Consider the following 25,530-nt stretch of genomic DNA (forward strand, 5'->3'; position numbering starts at 1 on the left):
CCCGTATGTTTTACATGTTTTATCTTGCTATTAGTCCCACCCTTCAGCTCCATTCAACCCCTCCCATCTATCTCTCAACATCATCCATTTTGGGAAAAAAATAAAAATAATCTAATGTTATTTGTCACATGAGCCGAATACAACAGGTGTGAAATACCTTACATTGAAATACTTACTTGCAAGCCTTTAAAACTTCTTAAGGATCGTTGTCCCGCTAGCGGAACAACTTCCGGTGAAACTGGAGGACGTGCAATTCAAATAAATAATCATAAATATTATGGATTTTAAACATTTATGTACATATAAGTGTCTTATATTGCCTGAAATCTTAAAATCTTGTTAATCTAACTGCACTGTCCGATTTAAAGGAGCTATTACAGCGAAAACATGCCAAGCAATTGTTTGAGGATGGCGCCCCACATCAAACTATTTTTCCACCGGCACAGGTTTCATACATTCACATATAATGATTAAATATTCACTTACTTTTTGAAACTCTTCTTCTGATTTGTCATCCAAAGGGTCCCAGCTATAACATGTAGTGTCGTTTTGTTAGATAAAATACTTCATATCCCAAAAAGTCTGTTTAGTTTGCGCCATCAATTTGAGTAATCCACTCGTTCAACTTGCAGAGAAAAGAATCCGAAAATCTACCACTAAACTTTGTTTCAACAAGTCAAAATACACTTCTATTTACTCCTCAGATGCTCTAAAATGTAATCAAACTATAATATTTATTTTGGAAAGAAGTGTGTCCAATAGGAAACCAATTTTAGCAGGTGCGTAATGTCTTCATGGCGCGTGCAAACACGAATTTCCAAGACTGTGTCCCTCTACTGAAACTGTTTTCTTATTCGTTTTTGAAGTTACAAGCCTGAAACCTTGAACATAGACTGCTGATACCACATGGAAGCCATGGGATTACAGTGGTTGGCCCCATGTGTTACTTTTATTTCTTATTTTTGTAGGTATGACGTGCCCAAAGTAAATTGCCTGTAGCGCAGCCCCTGAAGCCAGGATATGCATATAATTGGTACCATTGGGAAGAAAACACTGAAGTTTGTAGAAATGTTAAAATAATGTAGGAGACTATAACACAATAGATATGGTAGGAGGAAATCCAATCTTTTTTTTGAGAGACCATCCTCTTAGAAATGCAAGAGAAAGGTCATATTGAAAATTAGGTCTCTCTGTTCCGAACGAAGTCTCTCCTTATCCTCTATTCTAAGAACAAACCGTTCTTAATACTTGCTGAAGAACACAGAGGACTCTAAATATTTGGCCACCTCATTCAGTAGATATCTGTTGGTTTGACACATTGAGACAGTTGTGGTGGATTAAGGAAATGTAACAACGTTGGGCTATAGAAGGCAAGCCCCAACTCAGAATCATTGGGCTCTTAATGAATCACCTACGGGTGGGTCTGGGTCGTTGACCAGCTCCATTATTGCAATAATTCATCCATATCAAATAAAGATTGATTGTTTGAAGAAATGACAAAGTCTCTCTCACTTTATTAGACGATTACATGACACTACTTATCACCATGGTCCGTGCCTAGATCTGAAACAATTTGATGGGGAAACATGAAATTGCAATGTAAAGCAATTCAGGCATTCTTGAAAGTGAAGACAATCCTTGACCTGCAAAGATGATTATTGTTGAATTATAATGTGTTTTGAGTGGCAGCCCACAGTATAATGTATGAAATGATGAATTGAAAATATATAGACAATTAAATTATATTATTTTAAATATTGTAACTGAAACTGGACAGATTTGATCTAGTTTTAGTCACAATAATTTTAGTCCCTAGCTAGCTAACTTTAGTTAATTTATTGAAACCCATATTGTGTATTGGTGTCTAACTTACTGTTGTGTTACAGACAAGACAGAAATGGACATCTCCCTACCCCGTTCGGTCGCCTGGTTCAGCAGGCTCATGGTTACAAGGGTAACCATGCATCCGGAGTTTAAATGCGCTTCCGTGTCGTGTCCGTCAACCTTCACCGGGACCATGGGTGCAGTTGACTTGTGGTGTGCCCAACAGGAGGTGACATAGTTCACGGCATGACACACCTCGCCTCCGGGGCTAGCTGATGGCATCGACTCCTCTCGAGCCGGGCAATTCCAGTAAATGTGCCCCCGGGCACCACACTGAAAACACCTCCTTTGGTCTCCCTCTACCTGGGGTCGTCGGTGACGGGTCGGCCTTACCCCCGCCGTCTCTCCACAGGTTTGCGGTCCTTTGGCCCTGCCGACTGTCGGTTCGGGGTACACTACAGTGGGGCTGTCCTTCCGTCCCTACGGATGAGTCGCCGACTCGTCCCGGCTACCACTCAGCAGTGCCTGAGTGTTCTTCTGCGTCTCCACTGCTTCCAGGAGGCCTTCCAAGGCCTGGGGTGCGCATAAACTCGCTGCCCTCTTCATGTCATGGGGTAGCGCCCGTAAGAAGCGATCCAGGACCACTTTGTTGAGGATGGATACGTCGGTGAGGAGCCATGCCCTGGTGACGCGCACTAGGTAGCTCATTTGTGCTCAGGGTGAGGCGTCGGGTACGAACCTCCAGTCATGGAACCGTTGAGCCCGATGGGCCAGGCTGTACCCATAGCGGCTGATTATCTCCTGTTCGAATCCATCGTAGTTATTTGCCTGTTCGTTGTTCAGGTCCCAATTACGCCTTTTGGGCATGCCCAGAGAGGAACGGGGCCAGCAGACTTGCCCACTACGGCCTTGGCCATCCTTCCTGTAGTGCTGTCCGTTCAAATGTACAGAGGTCATCGTCTTCCGTTAGCTTGATTAAAAACTGGTTGGGATGTGATCCAGGAGATGCTCCTCCTTGCAGCATCCTGACTTCCTCAACGAGGCGGACATTTTGTAGTCATTGTTCCTTCCAGCATTCTTTCCTGAGCCGCCGGTTGTTCTTGTTGGGCCTGGACGACCTGAGCTATCAACTCGTCCATGCTGATACTGTGTAAACGTCAACCCTGATCTGACCATGTTATCAGAGTGCTCGCATTCTCCACCACTTGTGGCAAGACCAGGGGGTTTGGTCAAGACATTTACATAGATCAGACACGGACAGAGCTCAGTTTCAAGGGTGTTTATTAAATAATAAATCAAAAACAAAAAGGTCTCCCCCATGAGAACCTCTCCGGGATACCTTCTCCTGGGCTCTGGATCTTCCTGTATCCTGTTGGGCACACAAACTCAACTCCCTCGGCTTAGCTCGGGTAACCGTATCCAACCACATAGAAGTCCCCTCACTTCCCCTAGTCCTCTCTCTTCCCCTAGTCCTCTCTCTGTGTGCTGCTTTATGGGCCTCGCACAGCTGGTGAGCAATCCTCCCTTGATTACTCACCAGCTCCCAATCAGCCCCAATTAGTCCTGTCCAGAGAGCCTGTCGAGGCCTGGCACGTCCAGCAGATGGAGCCACGGCCTTGTGATGTATACTCCATCTGTTACCAGGCCTCGACGAGTCTCCTCCTGGTGGATGACCTGCTGTACGCCACAGTATATATTACCTCAATTACCTCGACACAGGTGCCCCCGCACATTGACATTGACTCTGTACCGGTACCTCCTGTATATAGCCTCGCTATTGTAATTTACTGCTGCTCTTTAATTATTTGTTATTGTTATCTCTTAATTTTTCTGGGGGGTGGTTCTTAAAACTGCATTGTTGGTTAAAGGGGCTTGTAAGTAAGCATTTCACTGTTGTATTCGGGGCATGTGATGAATAAAATTTGATTTGATTTAAATTGATTGCATGATCTCGAACTGTGTTTGCTAGGGATGGGGGAAAAGTGTGACACCACTCCAGCCCCAAAGGATGGGAGTTGCCCATCCCTTTTTTTGAAGTTCTGGATCAGGTTTTTATCAAGGATCTCTCTGTACTTTGCTCTGTTCATCTTACCCCAGATCCTGACTAGTCTCCCAGTCCCTGCCGCTGAAAAACATCCCCACTGCATGATGCCGCCACCACCATGCTTCACCGTAGGGATGGTGCCAGGTTAGGTCAGGTTTTGCTCTGACATGGACTGTCAACTGTGGGACCTTATATCGACCGGTGTGTGCATTTCCAAATCATGTCCAATCAATTGAATTTACCCCAGGTTGACTCCAATCAAGTTGTAGAAACATCTCAAGAATTATCAATGGAAACAGGAGGCACTTGAGCTCAATTTCGAGTCTCATAGCAAAAATATTTCAGATTTTTATTTGTGATGCGTTTTCAAAAATGTCTAACCTGTTTTCTCTTCGTCATTATGGGGTATTAAGTGTAGATTTTAGAATAAGGCTGTAACGTAACAAAATGTGGAAAAGGGAAGGGTTCTAAATACTCTCCGAATGCACTGTATAGGCTATGTTCCATGTTGTTCCCTATAATAAAATGTCAAACATGGACACAACAATTCAAGAGAAATAATCTACACAATAATTTGTGAAATGGGCCTTTTCCTATAATGGTAACTCAATCAGGCAACCGGTACTCAGTGCTGAACAGTGCTGAAATTGCAGCTGCGTTGGGTCTCGCCCATCTATTCATCTGCTGATAACATGGACAAGAGGAACCTGATTAGTAATCCTAGATAATCAAAGCTACTCTGAGACACTTTGTGAATACAGGCCTAGATCTTCCCGAAATGTTAGGTGTGTGAGTAAGTAAGTGGCAGGTAGGGGTTACAGGCAGTGAGACAAATATACTGCAAGTGTGTGTGTGTTGGCCTGGCCAGTCATAATTGGGTTGTTTGTGTAGCCTCAGGCCTTTGGCTCTTAATCTGAAACTCTCACCATTCTCTGTACCGCTTCACTGTCACTGTTGAGTGATGTAATTCTCTGACACCTCTTCTCTCCTCCTTTCCTGAGCCCATGCCCTCGACAGACAGGATAGCAACAACAGCAGAGCTACAGCACCCTTCATTCTGAAATGAGACCTAAAATGCTCAGATTACCAATGGTTAAGTAGGTAGCTAGGATATATCAGTTAGCGAACCATTTACAGTAACAGCAGTTCATTCATAACACAAAAAACCACCATAACACAAAAAAACACCATCTTTTTTGGGACTACCTTATGATCCCAAATCTACAGCAGAGATAAAGAAATATCACTTTATCTTTATCATTAATAGTTGAATTAATAGAAATGAATACATTAATTAATAGATAATAGATTCATACAATGAAGTTAAAGGGTGAACTATTTTGAAGGGACATGAAGTGTTGGCTGTGCATTTAGCACCCCACCCGGATGTAAAAATCAAAATATTCAGATATTGTTTGGTTGATATGCAAAAACGTTTAAGTTTTTGCCGTTTTCGTGTTGCTGATTGCTCCATTTTAACACAGAAAAGGAATTAACCACATGTACATGGGCTGTTACTGCATAACATCTATCATTTTGTATTCTTCAGGTAATCTATCCTATCATGCATAAAAAAACGTCTGAGTGGAGTCCCCTCATCTGTTTTTCAGGGGAAACGGAAGTTAGGTCTGTATCCCTGAAAACCCAAAACATCCGCTTTTTACCCGAAAACATCAGCTTTTTAGCAACCCTGTGGAGAGTGTCTTTCAGGAAACAAAAGATACATTTTGTTTGGCCTTAGCTCCACCCCATTCCTGATATTTTCTTTCAGCCACCTCACACTTGCGCCCTTCTCTCTCTCTCGCTCTCAAGCTCTCCCACTCCCATAAATGCAGTGACAGTTGCATTCTGTGTGTGCATGCATGTGTGGTAGAGATAGTGGAAATAGAAAGTGAGAGAGGGAGGGAGAGTGAATGAGCAAAGGGGAATGCTTGCCACTGAGTGGCAGGGAAAAGGAATAAGGAAATTGAAGTAGCCGCCGTATGCTGTGGATTTTTATGAATATCTTGCTTGAAGTGAATATTCTTTTTTGGGAAAAAAAGATGGGAAGCTCGCATTTTCTGAACAAAGGCTTGCCTTTAGGTAAACATTCAGCTTTCCTTTGGTGCATTGGACCACATGTTAACTGTGATTGCGCTGTGTGGTGTGTACACAGTGTACTGTACAGTATTCTTCCTTCCCTTCCCCCTCCACTCTCTCCCTCTCTCTCTCTCTCTTTCTCTCTCTCTCTCTCTCTCCATTATCTTCATCTCTACCATTCAGCAACTTACAATGCTGTAATAGCTTGCTTTCAACCTCGAATATGTTTCTGTTGATGTCTTGTATGCTTAGCCTATAGCCTCCTGTAGTGGTGAAGGACAGAAATAATATTTCCCTTCAAAAAATGTAAGGGCTGACAAGGAGACACACAGCACATACTTCCTAAATGGCCTTCCCGTTCATTGTGCAGTTGGGAACGGTGTTTCCAGTTCCATCTGACTTGCTTCCCAGCTTCCCAATTTTCCTTTCAGGGAAGAAAGAAACATTGGTTCTAGAACAGTCTACTATGGGAATACTTCAGATTCAGGAAGGATAGAAAACAGCTTTGTAGGTGCTTAGTAGTCATGGTAGTATTGTGAATACTTCCATGTCTTCATTTTTAAAATTTGACCTTTATTTAACTAGGCAAGTCACTTAAGAAGTCATTCTTATTTTCAATGATGGCCTAGGAACATCATTGTTCGGGGGCAGAATGATAGATTTTTACCTTGTCAGCTCAGGGATTCGATCTTGCAACCTCTAACCACTAGGCTACCTGCCACCCCATACTGGTGTCTGTTACTTGGATGTATTTTGTATTGTATTCACAACATCAGCATATTTTGTGCAATGGCGGTCTTGTTTGTTGCTTGATCCTTTTCTATTATTATTATTATTCAAGTCTGGGCTCGTAGGTGTGTTCAGTTCAGTGATCAATGGATCGTGTCTTATCTTGTTATTAAAATCAGGCTAATTGACAAAGATACCAATTCACCCCTGGGGTGCTCAAATTGGCAGAATTACCCCCATGCAAAGATCACATGTCAGTATTGCCATGGAATGCCATGGATATTGGTGATAAAACAATTCATTATTTGTTAATTTGGCTGTTGGCTTAGCTAATAGTTTTTGTATTTTTATTGATCTAAAACACAAATGTCAAACGTGGCTGATAAAACTCTCCAGTAATCGAGCTAGGCATATACATTCATCCTCATTTTCATGTTTGTAGTGAATTACACCCAGTGGCAGATCAGTCCAGTTGTGATCTAAACGCAGACAAACAAGACATGGCTTAATGATCCTGTTTACCTGTGTGATTGTGTTTGTGTGTTTGCTCACTTGTGTCTGAGTAACTGTGTGTGTGCGTGCGTGCGTTCGCGTGACTGACTGAGTGTGTGTATTGGTGTTTGTGTCTCTCGGTGAGTATGCATGTGTCCGCCTGCATGTGTGTATGCTGGTGGCGGGATGAGGTAGGGAGGGAATGAGGGAGGGAGCTGAAGGAGAAGAGAGGGGTGTGTCTATACTCCCCTGGCTCGCCTAGGAGGGAGATTTCCTGTGGGAACAGAACAGTGGGTTGAGACAGTCACGCCATGTTTGTTCATGCCAGATTGGCTATGATCATAAATCACATAGCCTGAGCTGCTCACAGGTGCACAGTTTTTTTTTCCTTCTTTATGGTGGTTACAGTTACGATGCTACCTTTCCTATCAATGCAAATATGGGTTTATTGGGCTGTATTGAAAAATAATGTATACGAGGACATCTTAAATAAGTGGGGAAATAAATTAAATAGAGCTATGTTTGAAGCATTTCATATTTGCATAGTAAAGGACAGCTTGGATCAAATCAAATCAAATTTGATTTGTCACATGCGCCGAATACAACAGGTGTAGTAGACCTTACCGTGAAATGCTTACTTACAAGCCCTTATTGACCAACAATGCAGTTAAGAAAATAGAGTTAGGAAAATATTTAAAAAATAAAATTGAAATAAAAAGTAACACAATAAAATAACAATAATGTGGCTATATACAGGAGGTACCAGTACCGTCAATATGTGGGAGTACGGGTTAGTCGAGGTAATTTGTACATGGAGGTAGGGGTAAAGTGACTATGCATAGATAATAAACAGCGAGTAGCAGCAGTGTAAAAACAAAGGGGGGAGGGGGGTGTCAATGCAATAGTCTGGGTGGCCAATTGATTAATTGATAAGCAGTCTTATGGCTTGGGAGTAGAAGCTTTTAAGAAGCCTTTTGGACCTAGACGTGGTCTCTCTGGCACCGCTTGCTGTGCGGTAGCAGCGAGAACAGTCTATGACTTGGGTGACTGGAGTCTTTGGCAATTTTTTGGGCTTTCCTCTGACACCACCTAGTATATATGTACTGGATGGCAGGAAACTTGACCCCAGTGATGTACTGGGCCATATGCACTACCCTCTGTAGAGCCTTACGGTTGGATGACGAGCAGTTGCCATACCAGGAGATGCAACCGGTCAGGATGTTCTTGATGGTGCAGCTATAGAACTTTTCTGAGTATCTGAGGACCCATGCCAAATCTTTTCAGTCTCCTGAGTGGGATTTATCATCGTCTTTCCCTCTTCACGACTCTCTTGGTGTGTTTGGACCATGATAGTTCGTTGGTGATGTGGACACTAAGGAACTTGGAACTCTCGACCCACTCCACAACAGCCCTGTCAATGTGAATGGGGCCGTGTTACATTACATTTAAGTCATTTAGCAGACGCTCTTATCCAGAGCGACTTACAAATTGTTCAGCCCTCTTTATCCTGTAGTCCACGATCAGCTCCTTGCTCACATTGAGGGAGAGGTTGTTCCCCTGGCACCACACTGATAGGTGTCTGACCACCTCCCTATTGGCTGTCTCATCATGATCAGGCCTATCACTTTGTCGTCAGCAAACTTAATGATGGTGTTGGAGTCGTGCTTGGCCGCGCAGTTGAACAGGGAGTACAGGAGGGGACTGAGCACACACCCAAGGGGCCCCTGTGTTAAGAATCAGCATGCCGGATGTGTTGTTGCCTACCCTTACCACCTGGGGGGTGGCCCGTCATGAAGTCCAGGATTCAGTTGCAAAGGGAGGTATTAAGTCCCAGGGTCCTTAGCTTAGTGATGAGCTTTGAGGGCACTATGGTGTTGAACGCTGAGCTGTAATCAATGAATAGCATTCTCACATAGGTGTTCCTTTTGCCCAGTTGTGGAAGGGCAGTGTGGAGTGCAATAGAGATTTCATTATCTGTGGATCTGTTGGGGCGGTATGCAAATGGGGGGGGGGGGGTCTAGGGTTTCTGGGATAATGGTGTTGATGTGAACTATGACCAGCCTTTCAAAGCATTTCATAGCTACATATGTGAGTGCTACGGGTCGGAAATCATTTATGCAGGTTACCTTAGTGTTCTTGGGCACAGGGACTATGGTGGTATGCTTGAAACATGTTGGTATTACAGACTCAGACAGGGAGAGATTGAAAATGTCAGTGAAGATACTTGCCAGTTGGTAAGCGCATGCTCGGAGTACACGTCCATGTAATCCGTCTGGCCCTGTGGCCTTGTGAATGTTGATCTGTTTAAAGGTCTTACTCATATCAGCTGCAGAGAGTGTGATCACACAGTCGCCGAAACAGCTGATGATCTCATGCATGTTTCAGTGTTACTTACGTCTAAGCGAGCATAGAAGTTATTTAGCTCATCTGATAGGCTCGTGTCACTAGGCAGCTCTCGGCTGTGCTTCCCTTTGTAGTTTGATATAGTTTGTAAGCCCTGCCACATCCACCGTGCGTCAGAGCCGGTGTAGTACAATTCGATCTTAGTCATGTATTGATGCTGTTTGATTGATTGCCTGTTTGATGGTTCGTCGGAGGGCATTGTGGGATTTCTTCTAAGCTTCCGGTCTCGCTCGTTGAAAGCGGCAGCTCTACCATTTAGCTCAGTGCGAATGTCGCCTGTAATCCATGGCTTCTGGTTGGGGTATGTGCGCACAGTCACTGTGGGGACGAGGTCATCGATGCACTTATTGATGAAGCCAGTGACTCATGTGGTGTACTCCTCAATGCCATTGGAAGAATCCTGGAACATATTTCAGGTTGTGCCATGAAAACAGTCCTGCAGTTTAGCATCTGCTTCATCTGACCAGTTTTTATTGACCGAGTCATTGGTGCTTCCTGCTTTAATTTTTGCTTGTAAGCAGGAATCAGGAGGATAGAATTAGGGTGAGATTTGCCAAATCTGAGGGCGAGGGAGAGCTTTGTACGCTTCTCTGTGTGTGGAGTAAAGGGGATGTATAGAGTTTTTTTTCCCCTCTGGTTGCACATTTAACATGCTGATAGAAATTAGGTAAAACTGATTAAAGTTTCCCTGCATTAAAGTCCCCGGCCACTAGGTGTGCCACCTCTGGATGAGCGTTTTCCTGTTTGCTTATGGCGATATACAGCTCATTGAGTGTGGCTTTAGTGCCAGCACCAGACTGTGATGGTATGTAGACAGCTACGAAAAATACTGATGAAAACTCTCTAGGAAGATAGTGTGGTCTACAGCTTATCATGAGATACTCTACCTCAGGCGAGCAAAACCTCGAGACTTCCTTAGATATCTTGCATCAGCTGTTGTTTACAAATATGCATTGGCCCACACTCAGTTTCTTACCAGAGGCTGCTGTTCTATCCTGCCGATAGAGTGTATAACCCGCCAGGTGTATGTTATGAATGTCGCCGTTCAGCCACGACTCTGTGAAACATAAGATATTACAGTTTCTAGGACAGTTTGTCCCATTTATTTTCCAGCGATTGAATGTTAGCTAGCAGTACGGATGGCAAAGACAGATTATTCACTCGTTGCCTGATCCTCACAAGGCACCCCGATCTCTTTCCGCAAAATCTCTGTTTCTTTCTCCAGCAAATGACGGTGATCTTGCATAATCCAAGATGGCATAGCAGTTCAGACTTGACTTGTCGTATCCCGTATATATATATATATATTTACAACTTTTTTCACGTACATTTTAAAAAATTTCCATAAACTCATCTTCAAAACACTCTCCTGCAACCCGCCTCACCAATTTATGTTTATAAAAAAGTATTATTTACCTCAAATCTGTAATCCTCCAAGAAGCTAGCCAGAAACTCCACTGTATTCACATCCTACCATACCTTTGTCTGTACATTATACCTTGATGCTATTTTATCGCCCCCAGAAACCTCCTTTCACTCTCTGTTCCAGACGTTCTAGACTACCAATTCTTATTGCTTTTAGCCGCACCCTTATTCTACTCCTCCTGTGTTCCTCTGGCGATGTAGAGGTGAATCCAGGCCCTGCAGTGCCTAGCTCCACTCCTATTCCCCAGGCGCTCTCTTTTGACGACTTCTGTAACCGTAATAGCCTTGGTTTCATGCATGTTAACATTAGAAGCCTCCTCCCTAAGTTTGTTCTATTCACTGCTTTAGCACACTCCGCGCAACCCGGATGTTCTAGCTGTGTCTGAATCCTGGCTTAGGAAGACCACCAAAAATTCTGAAATTTTAATTCCAAACTACAACATTTTCAGACAAGATAGAACTGCCAAAGGGGGCAGTGTTACAATCTACTGCAAAGATAGCCTGCAGAGTTCTGTCCTACTATCCAGGTCTGTACCCAAACAATTTGAACTTCTACTTTTAAAAATCCACCTCTCTAAAAACAAGTCTCTCACCGTTGCCGCCTGCTATAGAACACCCTCTGCCCCCAGCTGTGCTCTGGACACCATATGTGAACTGATTGCCCCCCATCTAACTTCAGAGCTCGTGCTGCTAGGCGACCTAAACTGGAACATGCTTAACACCCCAGCCATCCTACAATCTAAACTTGATGCCCTCAATCTCACACAAATTATCAATGAACCTACCAGGTACCTCCCCAAAGCCTTAAAAACGTGCACCCTCATAGACATCATCCTAACCAACTTGCCCTCTAAATACACCTCTGCTGTCTTCAACCAAGATCTCAGCGATCACTGCCTCATTGCCTGCATCCGTAATGGGTCAGCGGTCAAACGACCTCCACTCATCACTGTAAAACGCTCCCTGAAACACTTCAGCGAGCAGGCCTTTCTAATCGACCTGGCCGGAGTATCCTGGAAGGATATTGATCTCATCCCGTCAGTAGAGGATGACTGGATATGTTTTTTAAATGCCTTCCTAACCATCTTAAATAAACATGCCCCATTCAAGAAATTTAGAACCAGGAACAGATATAGCCCTTGGTTCTCCCCAGACCTGACTGCCCTTAACCAACACAAAAAATCCTATGGCGTTCTGCATTAGCATCGAACAGCCCCCGTGATATGCAGCTGTTCGGGGAAGCTAGAAACCACAGGCAGTTAGAAAAGCCAAGGCTAGCTTTTTCAAGCAGAAATTTGCTTCCTGCAACACTAACTCAAAAGGTTCTGGGACACTGTAAAGTCCATGGAGAATAAGAACACCTCGTCCCAGCTGCCCACTGCACTGAAGATAGGAAACACTGTCACCACTGATAAATCCACTATAATTGAGAATATAAATAAGCATGTTTCTAATGGCTGGCCATGCTTTCCACCTGGCTACTCCTACCCCGGTCAACAGCACTGCACCCCCCACAGCAACTCGCCCAAGCCTTCCCCATTTCATCTCCCAAATCCGTTCAGCTGATGTTCTGAAAGATCTGCAAAATCTGGACCCCTACAAATCATCCGGGCTAGACAATCTGGACCCTTTCTTTCTAAAATTATCTGCCGAAATTGTTGCCACCCCTATTACTAGCCTGTTCAACCTCTCTTTCGTGTCGTCTGAGATTCCCAAAGATTGGAAAGCAGCTGCGGCCATCCCCCTCTTCAAAGGGGGGGGACACTCTTGACCCAAACTGCTACAGACCTATATCTATCCTACCATACCTTTCTAAGGTCTTCAAAGTCACGTCAACAAACAGATTACCGACCATTTCGAATCTCACTATACCTTCTCTGCTATGGAATCTGGTTTCAGAGCTGGTCATGGGTGCACCTCAGCCACGCTCAAGGTCCTAAACGATATCTTAACCGCCATCAATAAGAAACGTTACTGTGCAGCCGTATTCTTTGATCTGGCCAAGGCTTTCGACTCTGTCAATCACCACATCCTCATCGGCAGACTCGACAGCCTTGGTTTCTCAAATGATTTCCTTGCCTGGTTCACCAACTACTTCTCTGATAGAGTTCCGTGTGTCAAATCGGAGGGTCTGCTGTCCGGATCTCTGGCAGTCTCTATGGGGGTGCCACAGGGTTCAATTCTTGGACCGACTCTCTTCTCTGTATACATCAATGAGGTCACTCTTGCTGCTGGTGAGTCTCTGATCCACCTCTACGCAGACGACACCATTCTGTATACTTCTGGCCCTTCTTTAGACACTGCATTAGCAACCCTCCAGGCAAGCTTCAATGCCATACAACTCTCCTTCCGTGGCCTCCAATTGCTCTTAAATACAAGTAAAACTAAATGCATGCTCTTCAACCGATCGCTACCGGCACTTACCCGCCTGTCCAACATCACTACTCTGGACGGCTCTGACTTAGAATACGTGGACAACTACAAATACTTAGGTGTCTGGTTAGACTGTAAACTCTCCTTCCAGACCCATATCAAACATCTCCAATCCAAAGTTAAATCTAGAATTGGCTTCCTATTTCGCAACACAGTATCCTTCACTCCTGCTGCCAAACATACCCTTGTAAAATTGACCATCCTACCAATCCTCGACTTTGGCGATGTCATTTACAAAATAGCCTCCAATACCCTACTCAACAAATTGGATGCAGTCTATCACAGTGCAATCCATTTTGTCACCAAAGCCCCATATACTACCCACCATTGCGACCTGTACGGTCTCGTTGGCTGGCCCCCGCTTCATACTCGTCGCCAAACCCACTGGCTCCATGTCATCTACAAGACCCTGCTAGGTAAAGTCCCCCCTTATCTCAGCTCGCTGGTCACCATAGCATCTCCCACCTGTAGCACACGCTCCAGCAGGTATATCTCTCTAGTCACCCCCAAAAGCAATTCTTTCTTTTGCCGCCTCTCCTTCCAGTTCTCTGCTGCCAATGACTGGAACGAACTACAAAAATCTCTGAAACTGGAAACACTTATCTCCCTTACAAGCTTTAAGCACCAACTGTCAGAGCAGCTCACAGATTACTGCACCTGTACATAGCCCACCTATAATTTAGCCCAAACAACTACCTCTTTCCCTACTGTATTTAATTTATTTATTTATTTTGCTCCTTTGCATCCCATTATTTTTATTTCTACTTTGCACATTCTTCCATTGCAAATCTACCATTCCAGTGTTTTACTTGCTATATTGTATTTACTTTGCCACCATGACCTTTTTTTGCCTTTACATCCCTTATCTCACCTCATTTGCTCACATCGTATATAGACTTGTTTATACTGTATTATTGACTGTATGTTTGTTTTACTCCATGTGTAACTCTGTGTCGTTGTATGTGTCGAACAGCTTTGCTTTATCTTGGCCAGGTCGCAATTGTAAATGAGAACTTGTTCTCAACTTGCCTACCTGGTTAAATAAAGGTTAAATAAAAAAAAATAAAAAAAAATGAGGGCCCGTACGGGTGTTTGGAGTATATCCTTCCCGTCCGACTCATTAAAGAAAGATTCTTCATCTAATTGGAGGTGAGTAATCGCTGTTCTGATGTCCAGAAGCTCTTTTCTGTCGTAAGAGACATTAGCAGCAATATTATGTACAAAATAAGTTACAAACAATGCGATTAAACAAACAAAATAGCATGGTTGATTAAGAGCCAATAAAAAGGCAGCCATCTTCATCAAAAAGTGTTAAGTTTAGGGTTAAGCTTAGGAGTTAGGTTAAAGGCTTGAAGTTAGGGTTAGGGGAAGAGTTAGCTAACATGCTAAGTAGCTCCAAAGTAGCTAAAAAGCAGTAAGTAGTTGCAAAGTTGCTAATTAGCTAAAATGCTAAAGTTGTCCATGATGAGATTCAAATATGCAACCTTTTGGTTGCTAGACATTCGCGTTACCACCCGTTTTTTTTAACTGTCTCAACAGAATGAAACAAAACAACATGTTTTTATAGGCTATTTAAAGGACATGTAATTGTGGCTAATTTAGATAATATGTTGGTGGTGGTGGCTGTGTGGGTGGTTAAACAGCCAATGCATATGGTACATTTCTCAAATGTCCGATAATTTAAGATCTTCCAGGTCACTTGTCTGGGCTTTTGGCTGATAAAGAAATTGGAAAGCCGATGAATAAGATTGGCACCAATTGACCAGGAGAAAAAAATAATCACATTGCGAAATAATGTTTTTATGCCTTCTCCTTTGGTGAAAATACCAGTAAATGTAAATATATTTGACCGGTCGTGCTTATCAGTCTATGGGTTAATTTGCATAATTTTGTGGAATTAAATTGCAGTGTGTGTATATTCGTTATGTATTTTATTTATCACAAGCGCACAGCTAAGTCTTTGAGCTGAAAATCTGTCAGACAGTACTTTTATAAGCCCAATCATTGCGCAAAAGTTCTAAATGCAATCGTTTGTTAAAAAAAGATATTATGGCCACGATTAAAAAGAACAACTATTTTTAGCCCTATTTCTCATGGTAGCCTAATTGATACATCCTTCCCATTCACCATTCAAGTGCATATTTTATTTTTTATTTTATTTAACCTTTATTTAACGAGGCAAGTTCTTATTTACAATGACGGCCTACCAAAAGGCAAAGGCCTCTTGCGGGGATGGGGGCTGGGATTAAAACAATTAAATACATACAAATATATAGGACAAAACACACATCACGACAAGAGACAACACAACACTACATAGAGTCCTAAGACAACAACATAGCAATTCAGCAACACATGACAACACAGCATTGTAGCAACACAACATGACAACAACATGGTAGCAACACAACATGGCAGCAGCAGTACAACATGGTAGCAGCATAAAACACGGTACAAATATTATTGGGCACAGACAACAGCACAAAGGGCAAGAAGGTAGAGACAAAAATACATCACGCATAGCAGCTACAACCGTCTGTAAAATGTCCATGATTGAGTCTTTGAATGAAGAGATTCCGATTATACTGTTCAGTTTGAGTGTTTGTTGCAGCTCGTTCCAGTCGCTAACTGCAGCAAACTTAAAAGAAGAGCGGCGCAGGGATGTGTGCTTTGGGGACCTTTAACAGAATGTGACTGGCTGTACATGGAGGATGAGGGCTGCAGTAGATATCTCAGATAGGGGGGAGTGAGGCCTAAGAAGATTTGATAAATTATCATCATCCAGTGGGTCTTGCAACGGGTATACAGAGATGACCAGTATACAGAGGAGCCTAGTGTGCAGTGATGTGTCCTATAGGGAGCTTTGGTGGCAAATATGATGGCTGAATGGTAAAGAACATCTAGCCGCTCAAGAGCGCCCTTACCTGCCGATCTATAAATTACATCTCCGTAATCTAGCATGGGTAGGATGGTCATCTGAATCAGGGTTAGTTTGGGAGCTGGGGTGAAAGAGGAGCGATTACGATAGAGGAAACTAAGTCTAGATGTAACTTTAGCCTGCAGCTTTGATATGTGCTGAGAGAAGGACAGTGTACCGTATAGCCATACTCCCAAGTACTTGTATGAGGTGACTACTTCAAGCTATAAACCCTCAGAGGCAGTAATCACACCTGTGGGGACAGGGGCGTTCTTCTTACCAAACCACATGACCTTTGTTTTGGAGGTGTTCAGAACCAGGTTAAGGGCAGTTGAACACTAAGAAAACTTTGTTGTAGAATCCCGGGAAGGGCCAGCTGAGTATAAAACTATATCATCTGCATATAAAAGGATGAGAGAGCTTCCTACTGCCTGAGAGATGTTGTTGATGTAAATTGAGAAGAGCTTGGGGCATAGGACCGAGCCTTGGGGTACTGCCTTGGTGACAGGTAGTGGCTGAGACAGCAGATGTTCTGACTTTATACACTGCACTCTTTGAGAGAGTTAGTAAGCAAACCAGGCCAAAGACCCCTCAGAAACACCAAAACTCATTCGCTGGCCCACAAGAATGGAATAGTCTACCATTTCAAAAGCTTTGGCCAAGTCAATAAAAATAGCAGCACAACATTGCTGAAAATCAAGGGCAATGGTGACATCATTGGCAGGAAGACAGGTTTCATCAGCGTGTAACACACCACACTTTGCAATGATCTGGAGGCAGTATGCATTTTGAAAACATATGTATATTAATTTTACTACCTGAAAATCTTCTACCTATTTTGAAGCATGTTTAACCTTGCTTCAAAGTATCCTAGGCAAAGTATGACCATATCCGTGGAGGCAATTATTTGATAATTATATGCCATTGAAACCAATAGCCTATTTCTCTCATATTCTATTGTTATTGCGTCTTTAGATTTCCCCTCTTTCTACATTTCTAATGGATATTTTAATCTCTGTCACTTTGACAACAGTGTTTTCTGCTAAATGTATTATGAAACTAACATTCGCGCGTAGCCTATGGCCTTGTGCGCATTGCTGCGCTTATAATGTGATGAAATAATGCATCAGACTTATTGCTTTTTAACTTTTTTTAGTGTAGCCTAGTGGTTGTATGAATTTGTGATCTATCCTTCCACAATTGTTCCAGAGTTTCTTAGGAATAGGCTATTTCTTTCTCGACAAGCTGACCAGCAGAATAGGTAATTTTTTATACTATGGGGCATAATAGATTGACATAGGCTAGTGATTTTGCTGTACATTACTCATCTTGTTGGCTGGGGAAAATGTGTACAGCTATTCTAATATCTTCAATGCACATCGGAATTTTGTAAGAAGCCTTTCATTGCATTCTCGACTTGCATGTTTTGTTAAGATAAATTACCATAATTTAAACGTGATTTCTGTCATTCTGAGCACAGTGAATGGACGTCCTAATCAGGTTACGCACCAAATGCATATGGATCCAGTAAATTTCTCAAATGTCTGGTCAATTAAAATGCTGCCGGTCATATGTCAGGCACCACATTTTCATAACGGCAACCCTGGTCCGGCGCCATATACAGTGCATTTGTAAAGTATTCACACCCCTTGACTTTTTCCACATTTTGTTACGTTACAACCGTATTCTAAAATGATTAAATTGTTTATTTCCCCTCATCAATCTACACTCAATACCCCATAACTACAAAGCAAAAACAGATTGACATTTTTGCAAATGTATATAAAAAAAACCCGGAAATATCACATTTACATAAGTATTCAGACCCATTGCTCAGTACTTTGTTAAAGCACCTTTGGCAGTGATTACAGCCTTGAGTCTTCTTGGGTATAATGCTAAAAGCTTGGCACATCTGTATTTGTGGAGTTCCTCCCATTCTTCTCTGCAGATCCTCTCAAGCTCTGTCAGATTGCACAGCTATTTTCAGGTCTCTCCAGAGATGTTCGATCGGGTTCAAGTCTGCTCTCTGGCTGGGCCACTCAAGGACATTCAGAGACTTGTTCCCGAAGCCACTCTTGCGTTGTCTTGGGTGTGTGCTTCGGGTTGTTGTCCTGTTGAGAGGTGAACCTTTGCCCCAGTCTGAGGTCCTAAGCACTCTGGAGCAGGTTTTCATCAAATATCTCTCTGTACTTTGCTCCATACATCTTTCCCTTTATCCTGACTAGTCTCCCAATCCCTGCTGCTGATGCTGCCACCATCACGCTCAACGTAGGCAGTAGAATGGCGTCACTGATGAGCTCAGTGACTTTCAATGTGGTACCGTCATAGGATGCGGGAGCTTCATGAAATGGTTTGCCACATCCGACAGACAAATCTGGGTTTGGCGGATGCCAGGAGAACGCTATCTGCCCCAATGTATAGCCAACTATAAAGTTTGGTGGAGGAGGAATAATGGTCTGGGGCTGTTTTTCGTGGTTTGGGCTAGGCCCCTTAGTTCCAGTGAAATCTTAACGCTACAACATACAATGACATTCTAGACGATTCTGTGCTTCCAACATTGTGGCAACAGTTTGGGGAAGGCCCTTTCCTGTTTCAGCATGACAATGCCCCCATGCACAAAGTGAGGTCCATACAGAAATGGTTTGCCAAGATCGGTGTGGAAGAACTTGACTGGCTTGCACAGAGCCGTGACCTCAACCCAATCTAACACCTTTGGGATGAATTAGAACACCGACCTCACTAATGCTATTGTGGCTGAATGGAAGCAAGTCCCCGCAGCAATGTTCCAACATCTAGTGAAAAGTCAACCCAAAACAGTGTGCCTCTTGAGTGGCGCTGCGGTCTAAGGCACTGCATCGCAGTGAGGCATCACTACAGACCCGGGTTCAATCCCGGGCTGTGTTGCAGCTGAAGACCCATGAGGTGGCACAAAATTGGCCCAATGTTGTCGGGTAAGGGGAGTGTTTGGCTGGGATGTCCTTGTCCCATCACACTCTAGCAACTCCTGTGGCGGGCTGGGCGCATGCACTCTGACACGTTGTACAGTGTTTTCTCTGACACGTTGGTGCGGCTGGCATTCGGGTTAAAGGAGCAGTGCGGCTCCTTGAGTCCATACAGGAGTTGCATCAATGGGACAAGACTGTAACTACCAATTGGGGAGAAAAGGGGTAAACAATTATAAAAGTGGAGACTGTTATAGTGGTGACCAACTCCATATTAATGCCCATGATTTTGGAATTAGATATTTGAGTAGGTATCCACATACTTTTGGTAATGTAGTGTATGTTTCCAAAGATTTCTACATTAATGTGGATGCTACCATGATTACGGATAGTCCTGAATGAATTATCAATATTGAGACGTGAGAAGGTTACAGACATTCAAATATCATACCCCCATGACCTGCTTACTTCTCACCATTATAATAGCAGGGGTTAGCATTTTTTTTGAGGGGGGGGTGATATTTGTGCGTTACTGTCAGTAGTACGCATTTGCATTCCGAAACGGTATTGTATTTTGAAATTTGTAAAAGGCAAATTCACAGCCACAGCTAACCATATTATTTCAACCTCATAGTGTGGAAAGACATATAAAACACAGTGAAAACTCATTTTTGACTGCATTGGGCCGTTAAAACTGCAACATTTTCTTAATGCCCCAAGTCATTTACCACTTTCACTTTCACTTTCACTGTAATTTTCAATTTGATTAATTGCAACTTCAGGGGGTATATTTCGCATTTAGTGACACATTTTGAGAGGTTTGAAGTCACAGTATGAAAAGGTCTGCTTCTGGCGGCCTGTAAAAAAACATGCATAAAGAAAACCTTTAACATTTTTAATTGCTTTCGAGAGTCATGGATGCAAAATTGCCTTTTTAAAACTGTGAATAATTAAGAAACCAAGTATGAGACCCCATTTAGGATTTTTTTACTAGCATGGGATTCATTAACATACCAGCTAACAACTGGATTTGTGGTGGATTGTAGGTGGAAAAGTATACCAAACATTAGGAACACCTTCCTATTATTGAGTCCCCCCCCCCCCCGCAGATGTGCTTCCCACAGTTGTGTCAAGTTGGCTGGATGCCCTTTGGGTGGTGGACCATTCTTGATACACAAAGGAAACTATTGAGCATGAAAACCCAGCAGCGTTGCAGTTCTTGACACATGGTAGCAGATGCGCTTGGCATCTACCATACCCCGTTCAAAGGCACTGAAATCTTTTGTTTTGCCCTCCATGTCTCAATTGTCTCAACGCTTAAAAATCCTTCTTTAACCCATCTCCTCCCCTTTATCTAAACTGACTGAAGTGGATTTAACAAGTGACATCAATATGGGATTATTACTAACACCTGGATTCACTTGCTCAGTCTATGTCATGGAAAGAGCAGGGGGTTCTTAATGTTTTGTATACTCAGTGTATATGCTCATAAACACAACTGCAATTTTCCCACACTACAATGTCAAATTCACAACCCATACCAGTAAAATATGATGTCAAATACAGTATGTTTTACCCGTCCACTCTCTCTGTCTTCAGGCATTCGACCGCCTATCATGAATGGGACAATGAACCCACGGCCCCTGGTGGCCCTGCTGGACGGGCGTGACTGCACCATAGAGATGCCAATCCTGAAAGACGTGGCCACTGTGGCCTTCTGTGATGCCCAGTCCACCCAGGAGATCCATGAGAAGGTGCTGCCCTGCCTTGCCCTGCCCCTCCATGCCAAATGATTATCTCTCTGCTCAGCTTCATAATTCAAAAAAGACTCCCTGGCTTAAAACCAGTATTTGTTGACCATACTATAAGCAAGACCTTGTGCTGCTAAACAAGCTTGTTTTCATACCATAACTAATGATGTCCTAAAAACAATGTCCAGGCTGTTATGACCATCTCTCTCTCTCTCTTTCTCAATACACTTAGATTGGTGTATTGTATTGTGAATTGTTAGAAACTACTGCACTGTTGGAGCTTGGAACACAAGCATTTCGCTACACCCGCAATAACATCTGCTAAATATGTGTATGTGACCAATACAATTTGATTTGAAAGATTAGCTTCTACTACAAGAGCCCAACGGAGAGCCCATGTCAGGGCCTTTGGAGTAAACAACACAGCCACAGTTAATTCAGTTTGCTTTTAATTCTGATGACATATTAGTTCAAAGTGGTCTATTTCTCTTATTGAAGAGTGCTATACAACTGTCCTCTGTGCACTAAACCTGAGAGCTCTCTGTTGGCAGGTACTGAATGAGGCTGTAGGAGCTCTGATGTACCACACCATCACGCTAATGAGGGAGGACCTGGAGAAATTCAAGGGACTTCGGATCATCGTCCGCATCGGCAGCGGCTTCGACAATATCGACATCAAGTCGGCTGGAGATTTAGGTGAGGCCCTGCATTACTCTTTCTCAACTTTATACAGATGTCCACCCAAAGACATGCAGGCTTACTAGGTCAAATATTATATAATTTTCTGCATGTTATGGTATTCCATTTAAAACAAAGTGCAACTGCTCAGATCTACATAATAAAAACAACTTTTTGATATAGTAAACTATACTTACCTTACGTTACTCCACCTTACACTACGAGTAGCTGTTTACAATAGCCCTCTCCCCCAATAGGGATAGCAGTGTGTAACATGCCAGCAGCATCGGTGGAGGAGACAGCGGACTCCACACTGTGTCACATCCTGAACTTGTACAGACGAACCACGTGGCTTCACCAGGCACTCCGCGAGGGCACCAGGGTACAGAGCGTGGAGCAGATCAGAGAGGTGGCGTCCGGTGCGGCGCGGATCCGCGGGGAGACACTTGGCATCATCGGCCTCGGTTAGTCAGAGATCTTTCAGTACAATGTTGTATTACACTACCCAACTAGGTATTAGCTGAAGATACAATTGTGGATAATTGGTTGTTAAGATATGGGATTGTTCAATAGTGTTCGATAGCTTTTCTATATGACATTGTTTGCTGTGAATTGTTACAAAACAGGCATGGTATATGCTGTAAGGATTTAACCTTTATTGCATCCCTTTGGTGTAATTACAGTATTTACATGTCTGTGAATTACTCAAATGTCCATGTTGTGTTGTGTATCCTCAGGCCGTGTAGGCCAGGGTGTAGCACTCAGAGCCAAAGCGTTTGGGTTCAATGTGATCTTCTATGACCCATACCTGTCTGACGGGGTGGAGCGAGCCCTGGGCCTGCAGCGTGTAAACACCCTCCAGGACCTGCTTTTCCACAGCGACTGTGTCACCCTCCACTGCAGCCTCAATGAGCACAACCACCACCTCATCAATGACTTCACCATCAAACAGGTCAGGGACATGACGCACGTACACACACAATCTAAATTAGGCCTACAAAAAGGGGGGACACATATTGTACAATACAGGTGGACAACTTTGATTTAAGATGTTATTTCATAGTTTTGATGTCTTCACTATTATTCTACAATGTAGAAAATAGTAAAAATAAAGAAAAACCCTGAGTAGGTGTGCCTCTGGTAATCAGCCTCTGGTAAGACATGGGGCGTGGGCCTATGCATATTTGTAAACAACAGCTGGTGCACGATATCTAAGGAAGTCTCGCCTGAGGTAGAGTATCTCATGATAACCTGTAGACCACACTATCTACCTAGAGAGTTTTCATCTGTATTTTTCGTAGCTGTCTTCTACATACCACCACAGACCGATGCTGGCAATAAGACCTCACTCAATGAGCTGTATACCTCCATAAGCAAACAGGAAAATGTTCTTCCGGAGGTGGCGCTCCTGGTGGCCAGGGACTTTAATGCAGGGATTTTTTTTTAAAATTTTACCTTTATTTTACTAGGCAAATCAGTTATGAACAAATTCTTATTTTCAATGACGGCCTAGGAACAGTGGGTTAACTGCCTGTTCAGGGGCAGAACAACAGACTTGTACCATGTCAGCTCGGGGATTCGAACTTGCAACCTTTCGGTTACTAGTCCAACGCTCTAACCACTAGGCTACCCTGCCGCCCCAGGGAAGCTTAAATCCATGTTACCAAATTTCTAATCAGCATGTTAAATGTGCAACCAGAGGAGAAAAAAAACTCTAGACCACCTTTACTCCACACACAGAGACGTGTACAAAGCTCTCCCTTGCCCTCCATTTGACAAATCTGACCATAATTCTATCCTCCTGATTCCTGCTTACAAGCAAAAAAATGAAGCAGTGACTCGGTCAATAAAAAAGTGGTCAGATGAAGCAGATGCTAAACTACAGGACTGTTTTGCTAGCACGGACTGGAATATGCTCCCGAGATTCTTCTGATGGCTTTGAGGAGTAGACCACATCAGTCACTGGCTTCATCAATAAGTGCATCAATGATGTCGTCCCCACAGTGACTTTTAAAGACCTTTAAAAGAAAGACCTTTTAAAGGCAGTCACAAGGCCGCAGGGCCAGACGGATTACCAGGACGTGTACTTCGAACATGCGCTGACCAACTGGCAAGTGTCTTCACGGACATTTTCAACCTCTCCCTGTCTGAGTCTGTAATACCAACATGGTTCAAGCAGACCACCATAGTCCCTTACCACCAAGGACCCTGGGACTAAACACCTCCCTCTGCAACTGGTAAGGTTAGGTAACAACACATCTGCCACGCTGGCACTTGGCATGGGTCCTCAGATCCTCAAAAGGTTTTACAGCTGCACCATCGAGAGCATCCTGACAGGTTGCATCACTGCTTGGTATGGAAACTGCTCAGCCTCCGACCGAAACGCACTACAGAGGGTAGTGTGTACGGCCCAGTACATCACTGGGGCCAAGCTTCCTGCCATCCAGGACCTCTATACCAGGCGGTGTCAGAGGAAGGCCCTAAAAATTGTCAAAGACTCCACATGGACTGTTCTCTCTGCTCCCGCATGGCAAGCGGTCCCGGAGCGCCAAGTGTAGGTCCAAAAGGCTTCTAAACAGTTTCTACCCCCAAGTCATATGACTCCTGAACATCTAATCAAATGGCTATCCAGACTATTTGCATTTGATTTGTGTCCAAACTTTTGACTGGTATTGTATATGCGGATTATAATGTTGGTCTGTCGAAACTACAGTCAGATCTTATAGCATCAAATGAGAATGTGATTAATAATAACATAAAAATTGTTTTCTATTGGGTGATTACAACATACATTTTACAAGTAAGAACCACTCACTGATATCTGACTTTTTGAATACTTTATACTCCAGCTATATGTATCCCTTCATCTATAAACCCACTAGAGTGACCAGTTTATCTGCCACCCTTATTGATAATATTTTTTACTAAAACTTTGAATAATGTCGCTAATACAGGTTTACTTTATCCTGACCACTTTCCAATTTTCCACTTCTCTTTTGCAGCTGGAAATGAACAGATGGGAATGATTAGTAGCATTAAATGTAGAATATTTAACAAAATTAATTGTGCTTTAAACTGTTGATTTGATGATACTTCATGGGAAAATGTTTATAATCAGGCCATTGTGGAGTGTGCTTACCAGACTTCTCACATCTTTCAACTCTGTTTTTCACCTCTGCTTTCCCTGAGTTAAACCACGTGAGAGCACTAGAAGGGTTCTGGAAACCTTGGTTTTACAACCAGTCTCAACAAATTTACGCACCTACTTTGGATATTCCCCAAAATATATTTTACTAACTAATTCCAAGAATCCTTAAATAATATAAAGTCAACATGGAAAATCATCAAACAACTATCCCATCAAAGTGATGAAATCTGTTGGCATCTGTCACGACTTTCGCAGAAGTCGGCTCCTCTTCTTGTTCGGGCGGCGTTTTGACGTCACCGGCTTTCTAGCCATCGCCGCTCCATTTTTCATGTATCCATTTGTTTTGTCTTGTTCCTTGCACACCCGGTTTTCATTCCACAATTACACTACACGTATGTATTTCTTTGTTCCCCCTCACGTCTTTGTGGTAGATTGTTTGTGTGTTACGTGTTTTTGAACACACTAGGCTTGTGTGCTTTTTTCCCGTGTTATTTCATGAAGCCTGTTTTGTATACATTTGATGTGTTGCGACTGTTTTGCGCATTATACACTTTGCCTTGTTGGCTGGAGGTTTTTTGGACACAGTTGCGTCAGTCTGTATGTCTCTCCTGCCGAATAAAGTGTGCACCTGTTCACAATTCTCTGCCCCCTGCACCTGACTTCAG

At 43.2% G+C, this 25,530-nt stretch overlaps 1 protein-coding gene across 1 annotated transcript in view; it reads left to right on the top strand.

Moving 5' to 3' along the window:
- The first annotated feature begins 5,693 nt into the window (after positions 1 to 5,693).
- LOC135526158 (C-terminal-binding protein 1) overlaps positions 5,694 to 25,530 on the top strand; it is a 29,027-nt gene continuing 9,190 nt past the window's right edge. The window contains exons 1-5 of the mRNA XM_064954290.1: positions 5,694 to 5,950; positions 20,888 to 21,042; positions 21,591 to 21,735; positions 21,975 to 22,181; positions 22,455 to 22,669. Coding sequence (XP_064810362.1) covers positions 5,851 to 5,950; positions 20,888 to 21,042; positions 21,591 to 21,735; positions 21,975 to 22,181; positions 22,455 to 22,669 — 822 coding nt within the window. The 5' untranslated portion in view covers positions 5,694 to 5,850. The remainder of the gene's footprint in view (positions 5,951 to 20,887; positions 21,043 to 21,590; positions 21,736 to 21,974; positions 22,182 to 22,454; positions 22,670 to 25,530) is intronic.

The sequence above is a fragment of the Oncorhynchus masou genome, chromosome 32 (genome assembly GCF_036934945.1).
Source record: "Oncorhynchus masou masou isolate Uvic2021 chromosome 32, UVic_Omas_1.1, whole genome shotgun sequence".
NCBI lineage: Eukaryota > Metazoa > Chordata > Actinopteri > Salmoniformes > Salmonidae > Oncorhynchus > Oncorhynchus masou.